Genomic DNA, 18,701 nt, shown 5'->3' with positions numbered 1-18,701 from the left:
GCAGAAAATTACAATTGATGTCCTCAGAAATATGAAATAAGAGAAGATCCTGAATCCATAACACAGAGCAAGAGGTTTACCTAAAGGAAAGCCAGGGAACCAGGAAAAACTCTTGGAAATTAAAACTTTAGAGCAGAAACTAAAACATTCAAGAGAAGAGCTAGGGGATAAAGTTCAGGAAAATCTCTTAAAAAGTAGAATAAGCAAAACCAAGAGATGGAAAATGAGAAAGAAAAGATTTTTAAAACAAGGAAATCTATCATAGAGAACATCTCCCCAAAGCCTACACATTTCCTGAGTGCCTCGCACAATGAACAAAAAACTTACCTTGACATATCATTATGAAGGTTCAGAGCACCAAAGATGAAGGAAAAACATATATCCTAAAAAATTCCAGAAAACAAACTCACAAACAAAAATTATAGAGGACGTGATGGAAATCAGATTAAATCAGACCTCTTCAGAGTCTAGCCACGTGAGAAGCTAAAGAACAATGGATCGATGCCTTTAAAATTCTGAGTATGATTTCCAATCTGGAATTATCCTGTCAAACTGCCAAGTGTGAAAGTAAAATAAAGCCATTTTTAGACAAGCAAAGTTTCAAAAATTTACCTCCCATGAACTCCTTCTGGGGAGGTTACTGGAGAATGCGCTCTTCTAAAATGAGAGAATAAATCACAAATGGAAGATCAGGGGATTTGGCACCAGAGAGTAAGATGGGAATCCCCAGAATGTGGTTAGGGGAAATCCTAGGACAACAGTTGGGACAGTGAGGCCAGGACGGAGAGAGGAGGGTGGACCCAAGGAAGGAGGTCTCCGAGAAAAAAAAAAAAAAAAGACCCTGAAAGATCACCAGATTCACGTGACCAGATCAAGAGGTGTTTTACAGTCCAGATGGAAAATTTGGGGGCAAAATTAACAGAAGAATTAACAATAGATGATTAATTAAGTGAATGGGGAAAAAAGGAATTTTGGACTCTAGGAGGGAAAAGTTGTTCAATAAAGTGAAAGTAATCTTAGTCTGGTATACAGCTCAAGTGTAAAAATATTCCATAGTCATACTAATGGAAACTCTGGCTCAGCTAAGTAGGGAATTGTGCACACTGGCCAAGTCTGTTGATGGTCACAAAAAGACAGAAAGATAGATACAGAGATAGATTGATAGATAGATAGATACCATAAACTCATAGAGGAAGAACAAGGAGGGGGACTTTCACTCCCTCCAGACTCCAACCGCACTTTCCTGATGAAGAATCCCAAACCAGAGTCTCCACACCTGTAACTTTCTGGAGTTAGACAACTTCTTGCCACCTCTAAGTGTAAACTAACTCTCTCTTACGGGCACACGCACCCTCTACCTCAATCCTTTCCCAAGCCAACACAGCATACCTTCATTCCTAAAAGTGTCTCCACTATTTTTCCAAATATTCTCCTTTGGCTTTTCCACTCCTTCATACCCTATATCCAGTGTGTTTTAGTTGGCTTTCTAAAGCCTTCCAAGGTTCCTGCCCTGTTTCCAGCTGTAATATAGTATATTCTAATCTGACCATTTTTAGTATTAACAATAATCCAATCAACATTAATATAGAAGCTTAAAATAATATTTGTTAGACGTTCCTCAATTAAAAGAAAGTATAAATCTTGCTAAAGTGTAAGTATTCTTTGTAGAAATTTTGTAACATACAGAAAGGCACAAAGAAGATAAAAATCCCCTCTGCTCTTAGGGTGCCTGGATAACTCAGTCAGTTAAGGCATTTGACTCTCAGTTTTGGCTCAGGTCATGATCTCAGGGTTGTGAGATGGAGCCCTTCTTTGGGCTCCACCTTGGGTATGGCCTGCTTAAGATTCTGTCTTTCAGGGCTCCCTGGGTGGCTCAGTGGATTAAGCCTCTGCCTTTGGCTCAAGCCATGATCTCAGGGTCCTGGGATTGAGCCCTGCATTGGGCTCTCTGCTCAGCAAGGAGCCTGGGAGCTTTCCCCTCTTTCCCCTCTTTCTCTGCCTCCTTGTGATCTCTGTCTGTCAAATAAATAAATAAAATCTTTAAAAAAAAAAAAGATTCTCTTTCTCTCCCTCTTCCTCTGTGTCTGTCCCTGCTCCTCAATCTCCCTCTCTCTCTCAAAAAAAAAAGAAAGAAAAGAAAATACCCTCTGCTCTCAAAATAATCTGGATTTATGTTTTCATACAGCCTCTTTTCTTTATGTATAGAATACTTTTTTTGAGACAAATACTGTGATTATGTTGTATGTTCCTCTTTGTAACTTTTTCATTTAATAAAAATGTTTTATTATGTCAATAAATATTCTTCTATGTCATTTTAATGGCTGCATAGAATCCTATGTTAGCTATCCTATTGTTTATTTAATCAACCCCTGTTACAATTATTTTGGTTGTTTGCAGTTTTTTTTACACTTAAAAATAGTGCTATCTCTGGGGCGCCTGGGTAGCTCAGTGGGTTAAGCCGCTGCCTTCGGCTCAGTTCATGGTCTCAGGGTCCTGGGATCGAGCTTCACATCCGGCTATCTGCTCGGCGGGAAGTCTGCTTTCCATTCTCTGTCTGCCTACTTGTGATCTTTCTTTCTCTGTCAAATAAATGAATACAATCTTTAAAAAAAAAAAAGACTAATGCTATCTCTGATACTTAGGATAACTTAGAAGTGGAATTGCTGAATAAATGTTGTGCTTTTTCAATTTTTGTGGTTTAAAAAACCAGTAATATAAAATTTCCCTCCTTATTTAAGTGTACAGTACAGTGGTATTAAATGTATGCATGTTCTTGTGCAAAAGATCTTTAGGACTTTTTCATCTTACAAAACAGAAACTCTGTATCCATTGAACAACTTCCTGCTTAGCATCCATCAATTGTTTCAATTCTTGCCTGATTCTTAGAGGAGCAGAAGTAGGGGATCTGGAGGACATGTCCTCTCCTGGATAGGCCATTGTCCTAGCCTGAGACCTGGCAGAAGTACTTGCCCTGATACTTACTAGCTGTGTAACCATGAACAAGTCATTTAACTTTTCCGTGCCTCTGTTCCTTTATCTGTAAGATAGGGATAATAACATGTTATTACACATGCATTTATCAAAAGGAATAAGTGAGTTAATAAATGTTAAGCTCTAAGAACTGTGCTTGCAATGTCATAGGCTCTGAAAAGAGGCAGCTATTGTTATTATTTTTTAAAGATTTTATTTATTTGACAGACAGAGATCACAAGCAGGCAGAGAGGGAGGCAGAGAAAGGGGTAGGGGGCTCGATGCCAGGACCCCAAGATCATGACCTGAGCCGAAGGCAGAGGCTTAACCCACTGAGCCACCCAGAGGTCCCTGTTATTATTATTATATCATCATTCTTAGACTGAACAAGATTTCTGTTGTCAAAGCATTTACCTACCATTTTTTTCAATCCTGTTCTAATCAATGAAAAACGATAGCCAACTATTTTAATTTGAAAATTTAAAAATAATTGTAAAATTCTAATTGTAAAACAACTGTAACTGTAAAATGATGTATTATTATCTGTTAGTTTGAACGTTTCTCTATACTTATACTGGTTATTTACATTTGTCCTGACATCCTTCTTCAAAGTCCCGTGGCCGGCAGGACTTCACTTGGTGCTCCTAACAAGCTCGTAGATCAAGAAGGCGCAAATCACCATCCCTACTTTTCGAATTAAGAAACTGAGGCCCAGAATGTTATAATTCTCATCCCAGGTTTCCCATCTCACCCTTCAAAGCCTAGCAGCTGCCCCAGAAAATATTCCCGAGATATGCCCTGTTAAACCCCCCCCCCCCCAAGTCCCAGGGCCCAGGATCGGGAAAGACAGACGTCCAGATATGTTTTCTGCGCACGCGCAGCCCCCCCCAGGGGGGCGGGGCCTCAGAGCGCGCCTGTTTCCCGCCGCTGCCCCGCCTCCCGGCCCCGCCCCCGGGTCACAGCCCCGGCCCCGCCCAATCCGAGGCGCGGTGGGCTCGCTACTCCAGACCCGAAGGTAGGGGAAGGCCGGGGTGTCCCACGTGGGGCCTTGCCGGCGACGCGGCGGAACCCCGGAGTACCGAGACGGGGAGGGCCGGCGCCGACTCCCGACCGTCGCCCGCCGCCCGCCGCCATCTTGCACCCGGAGAGGGCAGCGACGGGCGGGGGAACGTCCCCTGGGGCCGGGCTTGGGCCCGGGGCGGGCTGTGGCGGAGGGCGGGCCCGGGCGGGGGCAGGCTGGGGCCCCGCGGCGGAGCGGGGCGGTAACTCTCCGGCCGCCGGGAGGTGGGAGGGCCTGGCCCTGAGGCCGGAGACGGCGCGAGGCCCGGGCCTCCCCGCTGCCCCGCTCCGGGGCTGGGACTGGCTCGCCCCGCCGGGTCCTCACAGAACAGCCAGGTCCTCTCGCTTGGTCCTCACGCCAGGGAATGGGCTGTTGTCCCATTTTGCAGACACGAAACTAAGGCTCAAGGTGGAGAGGGGATTCTAGTTTAGTATTTAAGTATCTTAGTATTTAGTATCGGGAGAAAGTTTGCTGCACTGCCTTCCTTCTGTTAGTTTTATTCATTTCTTTTTAGAAAAATAGGTATTTAAACAGTTTGCCCAGGGACACCCAGCAAGGTCATGGCGGTGGGTTCAGTCCTAGTCCACCGAATCCAGCGCCCTTTCCATGGGGCCACTCTGCCTCACCTGTCAAGGGAGGGGGGCTGAACTCTGGGATTAGTGAAGGGAGGGACTGGAAATTCTTTTTCTTTGCTTTGCTTTCTTTCTTCCTTTCTTTCTTTTGTTAATCAGTCAGTCTCTTCTGCACCATCCAGGTCAGAGCTAACAAGTGTTCAGAAGTCAAGTCATGGATCAGCCTACACGGAAAGAAAAATCCAAAGTTAAAGAACCTGTGAGCAGAGTTGAGAAGGCCAAGCAGAAATCAGCCCAGCAGGAGCTGAAGCAAAGACAAAGAGCAGAGGTGAGATTAAGGAGGAGGCCTGTACACCTGTAGTCTGCTGGAGATGATGCTGGAGTAGAGGAGTAGAGGGGAGAGCTGTGGGGGGGAGAGCTACCTGCCTCCCGGCATAACAGCTCTTCTCCCAGGAGATCAGTGAGGTTCAGGATGATGAAGTGACAGCCCAGAGTCCCATGCCAGGTTAGTGTCTGAACCCTGACCCTCTCCAGATGACTCCTGGTGCAGAGCTTTTGTGGAAGAAAGAAAGGAAAAAGAGAAGGGACATGGAAGGGAGGGGTCAGAGTGAGACAACCAAAGTGTTGGACACCCCCTAGCGCAGATGTTCAGGCATTGGCCTGGAGAGTAGCTGCTCATAACCAGCAGTAGAGGCCCAAGCTCTACACCCACCAAACCTGTTTCTTTGTGCAGTCAACAATTGGGATCAACTTCAGAATGAAAAGCTAAACTGCCCACGCTACCCGTGTGGCACCACATCCAGATGTGTATTTTTTTTTTAGTATTTATTATCAGAAGAAAGCTTGCTGCAAATTTTTCCCTCTTTCTAGGCATTTTATTTGTTTCCCTTTTGAGAAATTTAAAAACACAGAAAAACAAAATATTAGAACAGACACTGGGGTACTCAGCATGTCAGATTGGTAGTGGTTACTATTTTGTTATATTCACCTGGAGCCTTTTAGATAAATAAAAATTACATATGAATTTAAAGTCCTCTTTGTCCATTTCCTGTCTTTTACCCTTTTTCCCTCTCTGTGGACATCCACTATAATTTTTTATGCTTTTACACTCAGATATATTATTAGATATCCTTGAGTAACATATAATATTCTTTTGTGTTTTAAAATTTTTACATTAATTCTGTTTTATTTTACATTTTGCTTACATGTTTTTTAGAACTATTCATATTAATATAATCTAGTTTATTAGTCATCACTGTGTATAGTAATCTGTTTTATTTTTATTTATTTATTTTTAAAGATTTTATTTATTTGAGAGAGCACAAGCAGGGGAGGGGCAGAGGGAGAAGCAGACTCCCCCCGTCGAGTAGGGAGCCCCACGCAGGCTTCCATCCCAGGACCCCAAGATCATGACTCGAACTGAAGTCAGACATTTAACTTACTGAGCTCTCAGGTGCCCCAGTTTTATTTTTATTGTTTAGGTTTTCATTTAAATTCCAGTTAGCTAACGTACAGTGTAATATTAGTTTCAGGTGTACAAGACAGTGACTCGGCACTTCCCATATGGCACCCAGTGCTCATCACCCATCACACCCATCCCTCCCACCTTCTGGTAACCATTAGTTTGTTCTCTGTATTCGAGAGTCTGTTTCTTGGTTTAAGAAACTAAACAAATAAGAGGCGCCTGGGTGGCTCAGGCCGTAAGCGTCTGCCTTTGGCTCAGGTCATGATCCCAGAGTCCTGGGACCCAGCCCCACATCGGGCTCTCTGCTTGGTGAGGAGCCACCTTCTCTCTCTCCCACTCCCCCTGCTTGTGTTTCCTCTCTCGCTGTGTCTCTCTGTCAAAAAAATAAAATTTTTAAGAAAAAATACAAAAGAAAACAAATGAACATAGAGGGGGAAAGAGAGAGAGATATAGTCATTCATTTTATGAATCTACTTTAGTATATTTACCCCTTCCTCCAGTGATGAACATTTAAATTATTTACAGTTTTTTTTCTACTACAAACATCGCTGTAGTGAAAAACTTCGATGTCTCCTTTGGCACTGTGCTAGCATTTCCGTGGAGCATACATGACTAGAAGGAGATTTACCATGTGTATTTCAGTTTTACTAGACATTGCCAGATTGCTGTCAAACGGATTGTACAAGTGTGCAGTCTCATCAGCAGTGTAAGAGGGTTCTTATTCCTCACTTCTTCTCCACCTTGATAGTGACCGACTTTAAATTTATGTTGATTTGATCCACCTATAAAACTGAGCCACTGTGCACCCAGCACTATTGCCCAGCCTGAGATACACAAGTGGACAAGGCAGAGAAGAATCCCCGCCTTTGTGGCACTTGCGTTCAGTGCGAAAGGCAGACAGTCAGTATAGTAAGTAAACTGAATAGTGTGTTCAAAGTTAATCCATAAACTGAAATCCACCTTTGGATTAAGACAGACCATCTGAGAACTGTGGACATGGATCCTAATAAATCATTCTCCCCTTCCCTTCACCTTTCCCTCGCCACCTGGATCCAGGCCCCCCGATAATTGCACTTTGGGGAGCAGTTGGAGGGTTGTTGTAAGAAACAGCCTGAAGAAACCATCCTTTGCGCACACTGTAGGGATAAATACGGAGGACATTCTCCGTGTCCTTATGGCATCCTTCTGATGAGGTTCCACAGGTTAGATGTCTTAGTCTGACTCCAAATTCCAGCTTGTCATGAGCCCCAGTTCTTCCCATGGGACCTCGGACAGGATGCTTCATCTCTCTGCACCTCAGTGCCTCAGTTCCCCCTTGCAAAACAAGGGCGATGATATCTACCTCAAAGACTGTTAGGAGGAACAGAGATGCTGTGCATAAAGCACTCAGCAAATGGCAGCAGTCCTCAGCAGGAACCACGGGCTTCCCAGCAGGTGGCCTGCTTTGATTGTGCGGACTCTGGGTGTAAGGACTGATCGTGTTGATGGTGACGTGCCAACATGGAATACTGGAATCCAATATTGGAATATTGCCATGTAATACTGCCTGGCACGGGGCCCGCTTGCATGTGCTTGACCACAGGTGTCCTCACACCAAAGCTGATTGTTACTACTCCCATCCCAATCTTTCTAAGTCGTGCCTGGCATAAGGCAGGGAGATATAAATATAAAATAGGTGACTCTGTGACGTAGAAGATATTATCCTCACTTGGAAGCACAGAACGCGTAGCCCCTCAGGGATGGAGGGGCAGACTGCGAGCAAAACACAAGTGACCTTGGGCTGTTGCTGTTGGCTTTATCTGTGCTGCCTGGAATGTGATCTCCTAAGATAGGAATGTGACAAGACCCTTGTGGGGAGGAAGACACACGGTTTCCATTCAGTTCTACATAGTTGCTGCAATCCAGAAAGTTAGATAAGTGGGAGCATCTTGAGGAGTAAATGGAACAGAGGGCGCACGTGGCCTCCATTTGACACAGTTGAACACCCTTTCCTTCCCGAAAGTCTTTCATTCCTTGGCTCAGATCTGCTGACCCATTTTAAGTCTCTTCTTTCTCTGCTTATTCTGTTTTCCCTTCCACCAGCCTGCCTTCTGGATCTTGAGGTCTCCAAGAAGCTACTTAATTTCCCTCTCAGTCCCCAGTTCAGTCACATGCAGATTAAAATGCTTAGTAAAGCATGAATGGATGACGCATATATATTAGAAGTATATTCACATATATATGATGTTTACAGCTTAAGGAAGATGAACCAAACCAACACCCTGTGTACCACCCAACTAAAATAAAATGTGACCAGTAACTTGGAAGCTCCTTGGGCCCCACTGTGGTCCTGTCCCCAACCTTTCCCACCAGCAGTGTCCTTGTCCCTTGATTTTATGCTGATTATACCCTTGCTGTTCTGCACTAATTTAGTATTTCTCTGTGTACCCCCAAATAATATTTTGCAGCCTAACAATATGCTGTCTAGTCAGGCATGTTTCTGAATTTCATATATGTTACCATATTCCATGACTGGCTGTCTTCACTCAACTTCTTTTCTTTTTTTAAACTATTCAGATCTATTTGTTTATGTGTTTTCATTATTGTAACATGTACATAACAGAAAAGTTAACCATTTTAACCATCAGTGTTAGCTTTTTGAGAATCATTTGTGTCGTTTTTGGAACTGTTTCCATCACTGTGGAATCCACCTTTTCCTTAAAGATTATAGGATCTTACCACAGTAAGAAAAAAAAAATGGGGGCGGGGATTATAGGATCATTCAAACTTTCTATTTAGTCAGTTTTGATCATTTTACTCTTTCTAGCAATTCCTTTCATTTTGGTTTTCAAACTTATTGACACAAAGTTCATAATATTTTTATTTAATCCTCATTATATCAGTAATTATTCTTCCTTTTTGATTATAATAATGTTTGTTTATGTCAGCCTTTTTGTCTTGATGAATCATGTCAGAGATTTGCAGGATTTTCTTTTTAGTATTTTCAAAGAACCATCTCGCAGGGTTGGTGATCCTCACACATTCAGTTGCCTTTTCTGCTCTTTATTTTGTGTTTTCTATTTGTCTCACTTCTCTGGTTCTTTTTTCCCCCCTTGTCTTTTCTTAAACGAATCAAGTTATATCATCTACACAGAAACACATTCCTTCATTTTTCCCTTCTACAAATTGGAGTTTTCTGCTGTTTCTGCTCGTTAATAGGCAGATTGATATCACAAGGATACAGAAAGGTGAGGAATGAGGTAGATACCTTTCACCTGAGAATGTCTCTTGCAGTTTTCATTCCATCCCCGCTGCCTACCCTGCGTCATATTCTTGCTGCCTCCTCCCTGGACTGTTGTAATGATGCCTGTAGGTGGCCTACAATCTCTTCTTCCACTTTATCTCTCACATGGTCTCCAGTTATCTCTCCCCAAGCACAGATCCATCAGGTTGTCCCTAGCGCACTAATGTCGCTGGCTCTCCGGAGTCTGGCCATAGTCCAGAGGTCATGGAATGGCATTTAAGGCTCCTAACACACTTATCACTTTCTCCAGCTCCCTGAACTCTTTAATATCCTTCATATAGGCATCATTGAAGTTTCCAGAACTAATCCTGTACTTTTCCATTTTGTCTCATCATACTACCCCGCCGGCTGTCACCTCCCATGTCCCTTCCGCAGTCTCTTATGTGTTCAAATCCTCCTGACCCTTTAAAAGCCAGATCAAGCCACTGCATCTCTACTGATCCTCCAGATAGAATTAGCATCTGCCCTTCTCCCTCGCCTGCATCACTGCTGCATTTCTGGTATTTCCAAACGCCACAGCCTGTGGCGTCTGAGGACAGGTGGAGCAGCTGCCGCTCCCACTAACTGATCTTTTTCTCCGCTTCAGATCTATGCCCTCAACAGAGTCATGACAGAACTGGAGCAGCAGCAGTTCGATGAGTTCTGTAAACAGATGCAGCCTCCTGGAGAGTGAGCCGCCCCCGCGCACAGAACCAGATGAACCCCCGCCCCGAGGCTGGCTTTTTCCACATGGTTCCCGTTTCCCTGAGATGGTCCGCTTGGAACCTTACAGAACCAGACAAGAAAATGTTTGCATTATTCTGGAACTGGGATAAATCTGAACTTCCCGTATGTCACTTCTGCTTCACTGGTTCCTTCAGTCTGAATTGGCCCAGTGCTTGCTGAAGAGACTTGTTTTGTTCTTCTAAGACAGCAGATTCTTTTTTTTTTTTTTTAAACTTTTTTCTATTGCTTGAGAAAAATCAGCATTTCTCATGAAACTGTAGATCTTCTCCAAAAATATAAATAAAATACTAATAAAATGTCTATTTGCTCCTACTTTAGCTTGGGGTGCCTAGCCACAGAAAACGGCACCAGAAAGAATTTAATAGTTAAGACAAGTTGAGGTGAGCGGAGGGAACCCTTTCTCCTTCAGTAGGGAATGAAAGGGAGGAGGTAAGAGAAAGAATGTGAGTGTTTCCAGTTCTCATTCTTCCTGGGGCCAAAGCTCGGCAAACCCAGCAGCTCCTAAGTTTTTAGCCACATGGATATAAATATGTGAGCCTCAATTCCCCGATGAGCCGCAGCTAGGATTCCTCTCACCTTGTGGTGGACAGTTCGTAGTGGCCTGGTACCAGCGGCGAGACTCGTGCAGGTGCTTTTCACTTTTCACTCCAGGAACTACTTTATCAAGCCTAGAAGAGGTTTTATGATGGGAATATCCAGGCTGGTTCCTCAAGAACCATTCACCTCCCCATCCACCCACCTGCCATCTTTAAGTATCAAAGTATAAACTTTCTGCCTGAGACACTTGTGTCAGGAATGGTGGTTCCAACTTGAGCTTTCACAATGCCAAGAGTTATTTTAATGCTGAGCAAAAGCAGAGCTTGTTCTTTCAGGTTATTTCATTTCCAGATATTCCTGAGTAGGGAGAAGGGTGTCAGAAAGCAGAATATGTATGGAAATGAGGTAGACCTCTCAGGGCAAAGGAGCCAGACATCGCTACCTCCTTTACTCTCTACCCCAGAAGTGCCCATATTTTCCCTGCTGGTGCTGGGAACACCTCAAGCCATCCCCCTCTCCTCTTTGTCTCCCTGCTACCTCAGAAGTCACTCAGAATTCTGTTCCCATTGCTATGGCTTGTTTTAGGAGGAAACTGGACCACTAATGGGGTATGAGGAACTTGCTACCAGTGAGGAGAATGTGTTCTTGAGAGCCTAAATTATAACTAAGGATAATCTTTACAAAGATTATCCCCATAAAGTAATTAGGGTCTATGGTGTTCTGCTGAATTTGGACTGAATGGGGATTATTTGTTTTTTTTTTTTGGAGGAGTTGGGATTTGAAGTGAGCTATTGTAAACCCATAAAAATACTACAAAGAGCACAGTTTTTGGATTCAAATGACCGGGGGTCAAGTAGCAATTCTACTCCATTAGATAAGTTATTAGCCTCTGAGCCTCACTCTTCCCATCCATGTCATGGAACATTTTCTTCCTGTCAGGAACATTTGGAATAATAAATGAGATAATGTATGTAACAGATCCTCAGTAAACGTTTCTTCCCTTCCCAGCCACCTTGTCTCAGGGGAGATGTTCCAAATTTCAAACAACCAAGTAATACAGGAGCATCAGTTGGAAAGATTCTGACTCTTAGTTGAGAACTGCCTGTATAACGCGTTTCAGCCCTGGAACTATTCCAACCTAGAGACATCCTCTAGGATTGCAGTTTTTTAAACTGCAGGTTGTGAAATCAGTTTAAGAAATTGTGACCAGCTTTTCTTTTTAGTGAAACAACAGATTAAAAATTATTGTATGTGGTAAAGATAGTTCATGAAGCTTTTGTTTCAGGCTCATGTATGAAAGTGTCTACTACATTGGAGGTAAAAGTTCATTATTACTATGGGTTGTGGCAAAAAAAAAAAAAAAAAAAAGAGTTTGGGATGTGAGGGATGCCTGAACAAGTCAGCACTGGGTCATCTTTTTACTCACAATTTAAAGGCAAAGAAGTTTCATCTGCCTCAGGGAAGGGCTACAGGAGCCTTTGTGTCCACAACTGGAATAGCATTGAATGCTAAGGCTCTTGCAAGCATCATTGGGGAAAACTAGGAGCATGTCTCTCTGCTTCCCTGCCTGGAATCCCTTTGTGATCAGTTTCTCAGAGGTTAAAAAAAAAAAAAAGTTTTTGCGACTCCTTGAGGTATAAGGTTAGGTTGTATATTTGAGATTTTTGTTGTTTCTTTTTTTTTTTTTTTTTTTTTTTAGATTTTATTTATTTTTTGACAGCGATCACAAGTAGGTAGAAGGGCAGGCAGAAGGGGGCGGGGAACAAGCTCCCCGCTAAGCAGAGAGTCTGATGCGGGGCTTGATTCCAGGACCCCAAGATCATGACCTGCACTGAAGGCAGAGGCTTAACCCATTAAGCCACCCAGGTGCCCCTGATCTTTCTTGTTTCTTGAGAAAGGCTTATATTGCTATATACTTCCCTATTTGGACTGCCTTTGCTGCATCCCAAAAGTTTTGAACTGTTGTGTTTTCATTTTCATTTGTTTCCATTAATTTTTTTAAAGATTTTATTTATTTATTTGACAGAGATCACAAGTAGGCAGAGAGGCAGAAAGAGAGAGAGGAGGAAGAGGGCTCCCTGCTGAGCAGAGATCCCGATTCAGGGCTTGATCCCAGGACCCTGGGATCATGACCTGAGCCAAAGGCAGAGGCTTTAACCCACTGAGCCACCCAGGCTCCCCTGTTTCCATGAATTTTTTAAATTTTTCTTTCATTTCCTGGTAGGCCTTTCATTCTTTATAGTATAATGCTCTTTAACCTCCATGTATTTGAATTCTTTCCAAATTTCCTCTTGTGACTGGGTTCAAGTTTCAAAGCGTGTGGTTTGAAAATATGCAGGGAATGATCCCAAGCTTTTGGTACCAGTTGAGACCTGATTTGTGACCCATATGTGACTTATTCTGGAGAATGTTCCATGTGCACTAGAGAAGAATGAGTATTCTGTGCTTTAGGATGAAATGCTCTGAATTTATCTGTGAAGTCCATCTGGTCCAGTGTGTCAAAGCCCTTGTTTTCTTGTTGATCTTCTGCTTAGATGATCTGTCCATTGCAGTGAGGTAGGTGTTAAAATCCCCTACAATTATTGTATTATTATTGATGTGTTTCTTTAATTTTGTTATTAGTCAGTCTATATAACTAGCTGCTCCCATGTTAGGGTTATAAATATTTATAATTGTTAGATCTTCTTGGATAGACCCTTTAATTATGATATAGTATCCTTCCTCATCTCTTATTACAGTCTTGGGTTTAAAATCTTTTCTGATATAAGGATTGCAACCCTAACTGCTTTTTGATGTCCATTAGCATGATAAATGGTTTTCCACCTCCTCACTTTAAATATGGAGGTGTCTTTGAGTCTAACATGAGTCTCTTGGGACACCTGGGTGGCTCAGGCAGTTAAGTGTCTGCATTCGGCTCAATTCATGATCTCAGGGTCCTGGGACTGAGCCCACATCAGGCTCCCTGCTCTGCAGGATACTGCTTCTTCCTCTCCCTACCTCTCTCCCTGATTATGTTCTCTCTCTGTCAAATAAATAAATAAGATCTTTTAAAAGTAAAATTAAATTAAATGAGTCTCTTCCAGACAATGTAGCCATGGGTCTTTTTTTTTTTTTAATTTATTATTTATTTGAGAGAGAGAGATCACAAGTAGGCAGAGAGACAGGCAGACAGAGAGGGGGAAGCAGGCTCCCCGCTGAGCAGAGAGCCCGATGCAGGGCTCGATCCCAGGACCCTGAGATCATGACCTGAGCTGAAGGCAGACACCCAACCCACTGAGCCACCCAGGTGTCCCCATGGATCTTATTTTTATCCAGTCTGATATTCTGTGTCTTTTGCTTGGGGCATTTAGTCCATTTTCATTCAGAGTAAGTATTGAAAGATATGAAGTTATTGTATTACCTATAAAATCATTGGTTCTATATATTGTCTCTGTTCCCTTTCTGGTCTTTGTTACTTTTGGGCTCTCTCTTTGCTTAAAGGATCCCCTTTAATGTTTCTTGCACAGCTAGTTTAGTTTTCACAAATTCTTTTCGTTTCTGTTTGTCCTGGAAGCTTTTTATCTCTCCTTCTATTTTTACTGACAGCCTGGCTAGATAAAGTATTCTTGGCCACATTTTTTTTTTTTTTCATTTATCACCCGGAATATATCATGCTAGTCCTTTCTGGCTTTCCAGGTCTCTAGCTAGATCTGCCAGTCTAATGTTTCTACCCTTGTAAGTTACATACCTCTTGTCACTAGCTGCTTTCAGGATTTTCTCTTTGTCTTTGAGATTTGCAAGCTTTCTATTATATATCAAGGTGTTGACCTATTTTTATTGACTTGGGGGGGGTTCTGTCCCTTCTGGACTTGAATGCCTGTTTCCTTCCTCAGATTAGGAAGTTCTCTGCTGTAATTCACTCCTTTTGCCCCTCTCTTTCCTCTTCTTCTAGTATTCCAATTATTCTAATATAGTTTTGCTTTATGGTATCACTCCTCTTTCAAATTCTCTCCTCATGATCCAATAGTTGTTTATCTCTCTTTTTCTCACCTTCTTTGTTCTCCATCATTTTGACTTCTATATCACTAATTCTCTCTTCTGCCTTATTTATCCTAGCAATTAGAGCCTCCACGTTTTTATTATGACTCATTAAAAGCCTTTTGATTTTGACTTGATTAGATTTTAGTTCTTTTATTTCCCCAGAAAGGGATTCTCTAGTCTCTTCTATGCTTTTTTCAAGCCCAGCTAGTATCTTTGTAATTGTTATTCTAAACTCTAGTTCCAATGTCTTACTCATATCCATACTGATTAGATTCCTGGCAGTCAATACTGCCTTTTGTTCTCTTTTTTGAGGTGAGTTTTTCTGTCTTGTCATTCTTGCAGAAAGTGGTCACTTTTCTATTTGTAGAATTGCAGCAATTCTTTTCTTATATCTCTGGTTGAGTTCACAGATATTCAGAATGATTTAATAGCTATCTAGCTGAATTCCTGGAACCAGACAAAACTAAGTTCTCCTACTCCTCTGCTATCTTGGAAAGTTTTTTTAAAAAATAATTAGGGGCACCTGGTAGCTTAGTCAGATAAGCATCTGACTCTTAATTTCAGCTTAGGTCATGATCTCAGGGTCCTGAGGTTAACCCCACATAGGCTTCTGCTCTGAGTATAGAGCCTGCTTAAGATTCTCTCTCTCCCTCTCCCTCTGCTCCCCCCTCTAAAATAAATATTTAAAGAAAAAAGTAACAAAATGAAGAATCATTGGTGAGAGTAGCACTGTTTTACATTTTTGCAAATCTAACATCTATCTTAAAGGAAAGTAGCTAGTTTTAATATTTATGCATTCTGTATTCTCATAGTATTTTATTTTGTTTTTAAAATTTATTTGACAAAGAGATCACAGGTGTGCAGATTAGGCAGGCAGAGAGAGAGGGGGAAGCAATCTTCCCACTAAGCAGGGAGCCCGATGTGGGGCTTGATCCCAGGACCCTGAGACCATGACCTGAGCTGAAGGCAGAGGCTTAACCCACTGAGCCACCTAGATGCCCCTGTGTTCTCATATTATTTTAAACTATATGAAGAAAATCTGGCCTCACATTGATATGTGGTTGAAAAAGAGGAGGGTATTTTAATGATTATTTTAGATGATGTTCTTTGACACTATACCAAAATTTAGCAGGTAGTAGATTTTAAAGGTTAGTTGCAACTTGAAATCTGATACCACATTAATGAATTTTCTGTACTCTATTACATTAAAATCCACTGATCTTTCCTCTTGCCCTTTGAATGGATCATTTATCTATGCATGATCTTACAACATCATGCTTCACTGAGTTATACAGATCTTCTAAATGTTTACACATTTTATTATACATTATAAAAAATAAATTTTTCATTAATATCTCCCGTGATCTTATCAGAAAAGTCTTTGAGTATTGCAAAGCTGTCAAGTTCAAGGTAGTAGATACAAGTTTTCCCAAATTCACTGGGAAGCTCAAATTTTATTCTTGGTAACAAAAACTTTTTTGATGAGTGACAGTCTCAGCTCATATTTTGAGAAAACCAAGTCTGAACAGCTCAAGTTTTTCATTTATTCTTTGGTATTTCATAAGAAAAACAGCTAATTCAGCTCAAACTCAAAACAGTACTTTTCCTTGAGACAACTATCTTAACTCCAGTAGGCAGAAGTTCTTCATATATGATTTCCGCTGTTGCACAGAATATTGAAAAGATGTATCCTTAAGGTCTAATAAACTGAATAATTTTTACTACTTTGTCAAGGACAGTCATAAATGAAACATTTTTTGTTTTGTTTTGTTTACTGTGAACATATGATAGTGAAAAGTACATTTGAATACCCAGGCCATTTAGTGCCCCTGCCTGGATTCACTCAGTGCCAGGAGTTTTATCCACCATTGCTTTGCACCATTAGGAGAATGACAGCAGTGATTTTCAGTCCCTGTTTTAGAATTTTCTTTTTAAGATTTATTTATTTTTATGAAAGAGGGAGAACGTGTGCACGCATGAACAGGGGGAGGAGCAGAGGGAAAAGGAGAGTAAGAACCTCAAGCAGACTCCCCACTGAGCAGGGAGCCTGAAGTGGCCCAATCCAAGGACACCGAGGTCATGACCAGAGCTGAAATCAAGGTCGGACGCTTAACTGACTGAGCCATCTGGGTGCCCCCTTATTTTAAGATTATTAAGAAAACAGTTTTAACCCTGAAAAGTTCTTAGGAACTCCAGGGGTCATAGACCACACTTTGTCAACTGCCAACCTTAAGCCTATAGTCACCATATCATTGGGTTGTGTGAGGGATTGAGTGAAAGAATAGAGTGCAAGAAACACTTCCTACACATAGAAAAGACTAAATAAATGATAACTATTATTTTTAAAAGATTTTATTTATTTATTTGACAGAGAGAGAGATCACAAGTAGGCAGAGAGGCAGGCAGAGAGGGGTAGGGGGAAGCAGGCTCCCCACTGAGCAGAGTGCCCTATGTGGGGCTTGATCCTAGGACCCTGGGATCAAGACTTGAGCCAAAGTCAGAGGCTTAACCCATTGATCCACCTAAGCACCCTGATAACTATTATTATTACTATTATTTTAAATGGAAGGGTATATAATGGGAAGGGAGGAAATTTAGAAGTTTAGAAGTTTAGAAGGAGAAAAGCAATCTTTTATTTAATACCTTTTACAGTCATTCCCTATTCTAGTTATTTATGTGTCATCATATTTAATTCACAAAGCAACCCAGAGAGGAAGTAAATAATTCATTTTACAGTTAAGGAAATGGGTTGAGAGAGATTAAACCTTTCACTCACGTTCACAGAGCTAAAAAAAAAAAAAAAAAAAGCAGACTCCTCAGTCACTTGTCCCTGTTCACTGGGCACAGGTTCATTAAGAGGGTGCTGGAAGGGAAATCTATACTCCATCTCAAGCTGAGAAGTAGCAGAACTGCCTTGAATTAAGAAAGAACCCCTCTGACTTCATGCATTCATCTGAGAAGTATATTTTTAAAGTCCCAGACTTCCCACTTGTTCCTGAGAGCTATTCTACATTAGAATAGCTTATATTTTATATTGTTTTATTTTATTACATGTCCTGTTTTACCTGTTCTGTTTTTTAAGTTTTATTGCTAACTGGAGAAGTAAAGCCCTGCACAGCTAATGCATCCTCAGTCCCCGAAACCACATAGAAGGGCTGCCTTCCTTCCATGTAGTTGGGAGGAAGCACATAGTCCTACACTTTACTATCCTTGCATCACTAACCTAAACTGTTTGAGGCAATGAAGTATGAATTGTTACAAACAAAGTGCAAACAAGTATCCAAATGGGTATTTCCCTTTTCAAAGCAATCCCCTTAGGAGGTCTACATATTTCTTTTCACTCTGTCGCTGTGGCTCAAAAGCAACAAGGAAATCCTCTTTCGGAATTGCATCTTCTTCTTCGAATGTAGTTTCAAGTTTTAGAAGTAGCCAGAATCCTTTGACGCCAAATCTGATAACTAATGCAGCTCAAAAGAGGCCGTTGTTGCCTAATCTTCAGTAGCCTAGTAGACTAGGTTTGGTTGGTTCAGAAGACAGTATTTCTTTTTTCTTTTTCTTTTTTTTTTTTAAGATTTTATTTATTTATTTGACACAGAGAGAGAGATCACAAGTAGGCAGAGAGGCAGACAGAGAGAGAGAGGGAAGCAGGCTCCCTACTGAGCAGAGAGCCCGATGTGGGGCTCGATCCCAGGACCCTGAGATCATGCCCTGAGCTGAAGGCAGAGGCTTTAACCCACTGAGCCACCCAGGTGCCCCAGAAGACAGTATTTCTTGAGCACCTGCTATGTCTAGGCATGACGCTAGGAGCTGGCCTCCAAGAGCTTATGTGAACACAGTTCTCCAGCTGCATTTCCTAAATATTTTGATGAAGTGTGGAATCTCTGAAATAAGGGGATGATACCAAAGGACATCATGTATCTGTATGTGTATTTGGGTATATATTTGTAAGATTCTTACCACATTATAGTAATCTTGCACCTAACCCACTTGAACGCACAAGGAAATCTATTTGCCTATAAAACAAACATTTTTGAGTACCAGGGACTGTGGTAAACAGCAGACATTTTA

General features: G+C 41.8%; 2 protein-coding genes across 7 annotated transcripts in view; one reads left to right on the top strand and one right to left on the bottom strand.

Annotated features, from left to right (window-relative positions):
• Positions 1-4,114, bottom strand: part of ERMAP (erythroblast membrane associated protein (Scianna blood group)) — a 31,672-nt gene extending 27,558 nt beyond the window's left edge. Inside the window, exons 1-2 of one of the 3 annotated variants that reach the window (XM_059374396.1) lie at positions 4,050-4,114; positions 2,983-3,037 (exon numbers count right to left, since the gene is read on the bottom strand). In XM_059374396.1, coding sequence (XP_059230379.1) covers positions 2,983-2,997 — 15 coding nt within the window. In that variant the 5' untranslated portion in view covers positions 2,998-3,037; positions 4,050-4,114. Of the gene's footprint in view, positions 1-327; positions 463-612; positions 668-2,982; positions 3,038-4,049 lie in introns of those variants that run through there. The other 2 variants (XM_059374399.1, XM_059374398.1) reach the window with 2 other exon arrangements.
• Positions 3,879-10,376, top strand: SVBP (small vasohibin binding protein). Of its 4 annotated transcripts, none has more exons than XM_059374400.1 (3): positions 3,879-3,985; positions 4,785-4,930; positions 9,937-10,376. In XM_059374400.1, exons 2-3 carry the CDS (start codon positions 4,817-4,819, stop codon positions 10,021-10,023), a joined length of 201 nt encoding a protein of 66 aa, XP_059230383.1. In that variant the 5' UTR covers positions 3,879-3,985; positions 4,785-4,816; the 3' UTR covers positions 10,024-10,376. The 4 variants fall into 4 exon arrangements, with proteins under 4 accessions (XP_059230383.1, XP_059230386.1, XP_059230385.1 ...); XM_059374403.1 differs by lacking the exon at positions 3,879-3,985 and adding an exon at positions 4,011-4,120; XM_059374402.1 differs by lacking the exon at positions 3,879-3,985 and adding an exon at positions 4,196-4,365.
• Positions 10,377-18,701: the final 8,325 nt, after the last annotated feature.

The sequence above is a fragment of the Mustela nigripes genome, chromosome 14, assembly GCF_022355385.1.
Source record: "Mustela nigripes isolate SB6536 chromosome 14, MUSNIG.SB6536, whole genome shotgun sequence".
Lineage (NCBI taxonomy): Eukaryota > Metazoa > Chordata > Mammalia > Carnivora > Mustelidae > Mustela > Mustela nigripes.
The sequence above is the reverse complement of the archived record's forward strand: the minus strand, read 5'-3'. Positions and strand labels throughout refer to the sequence as shown.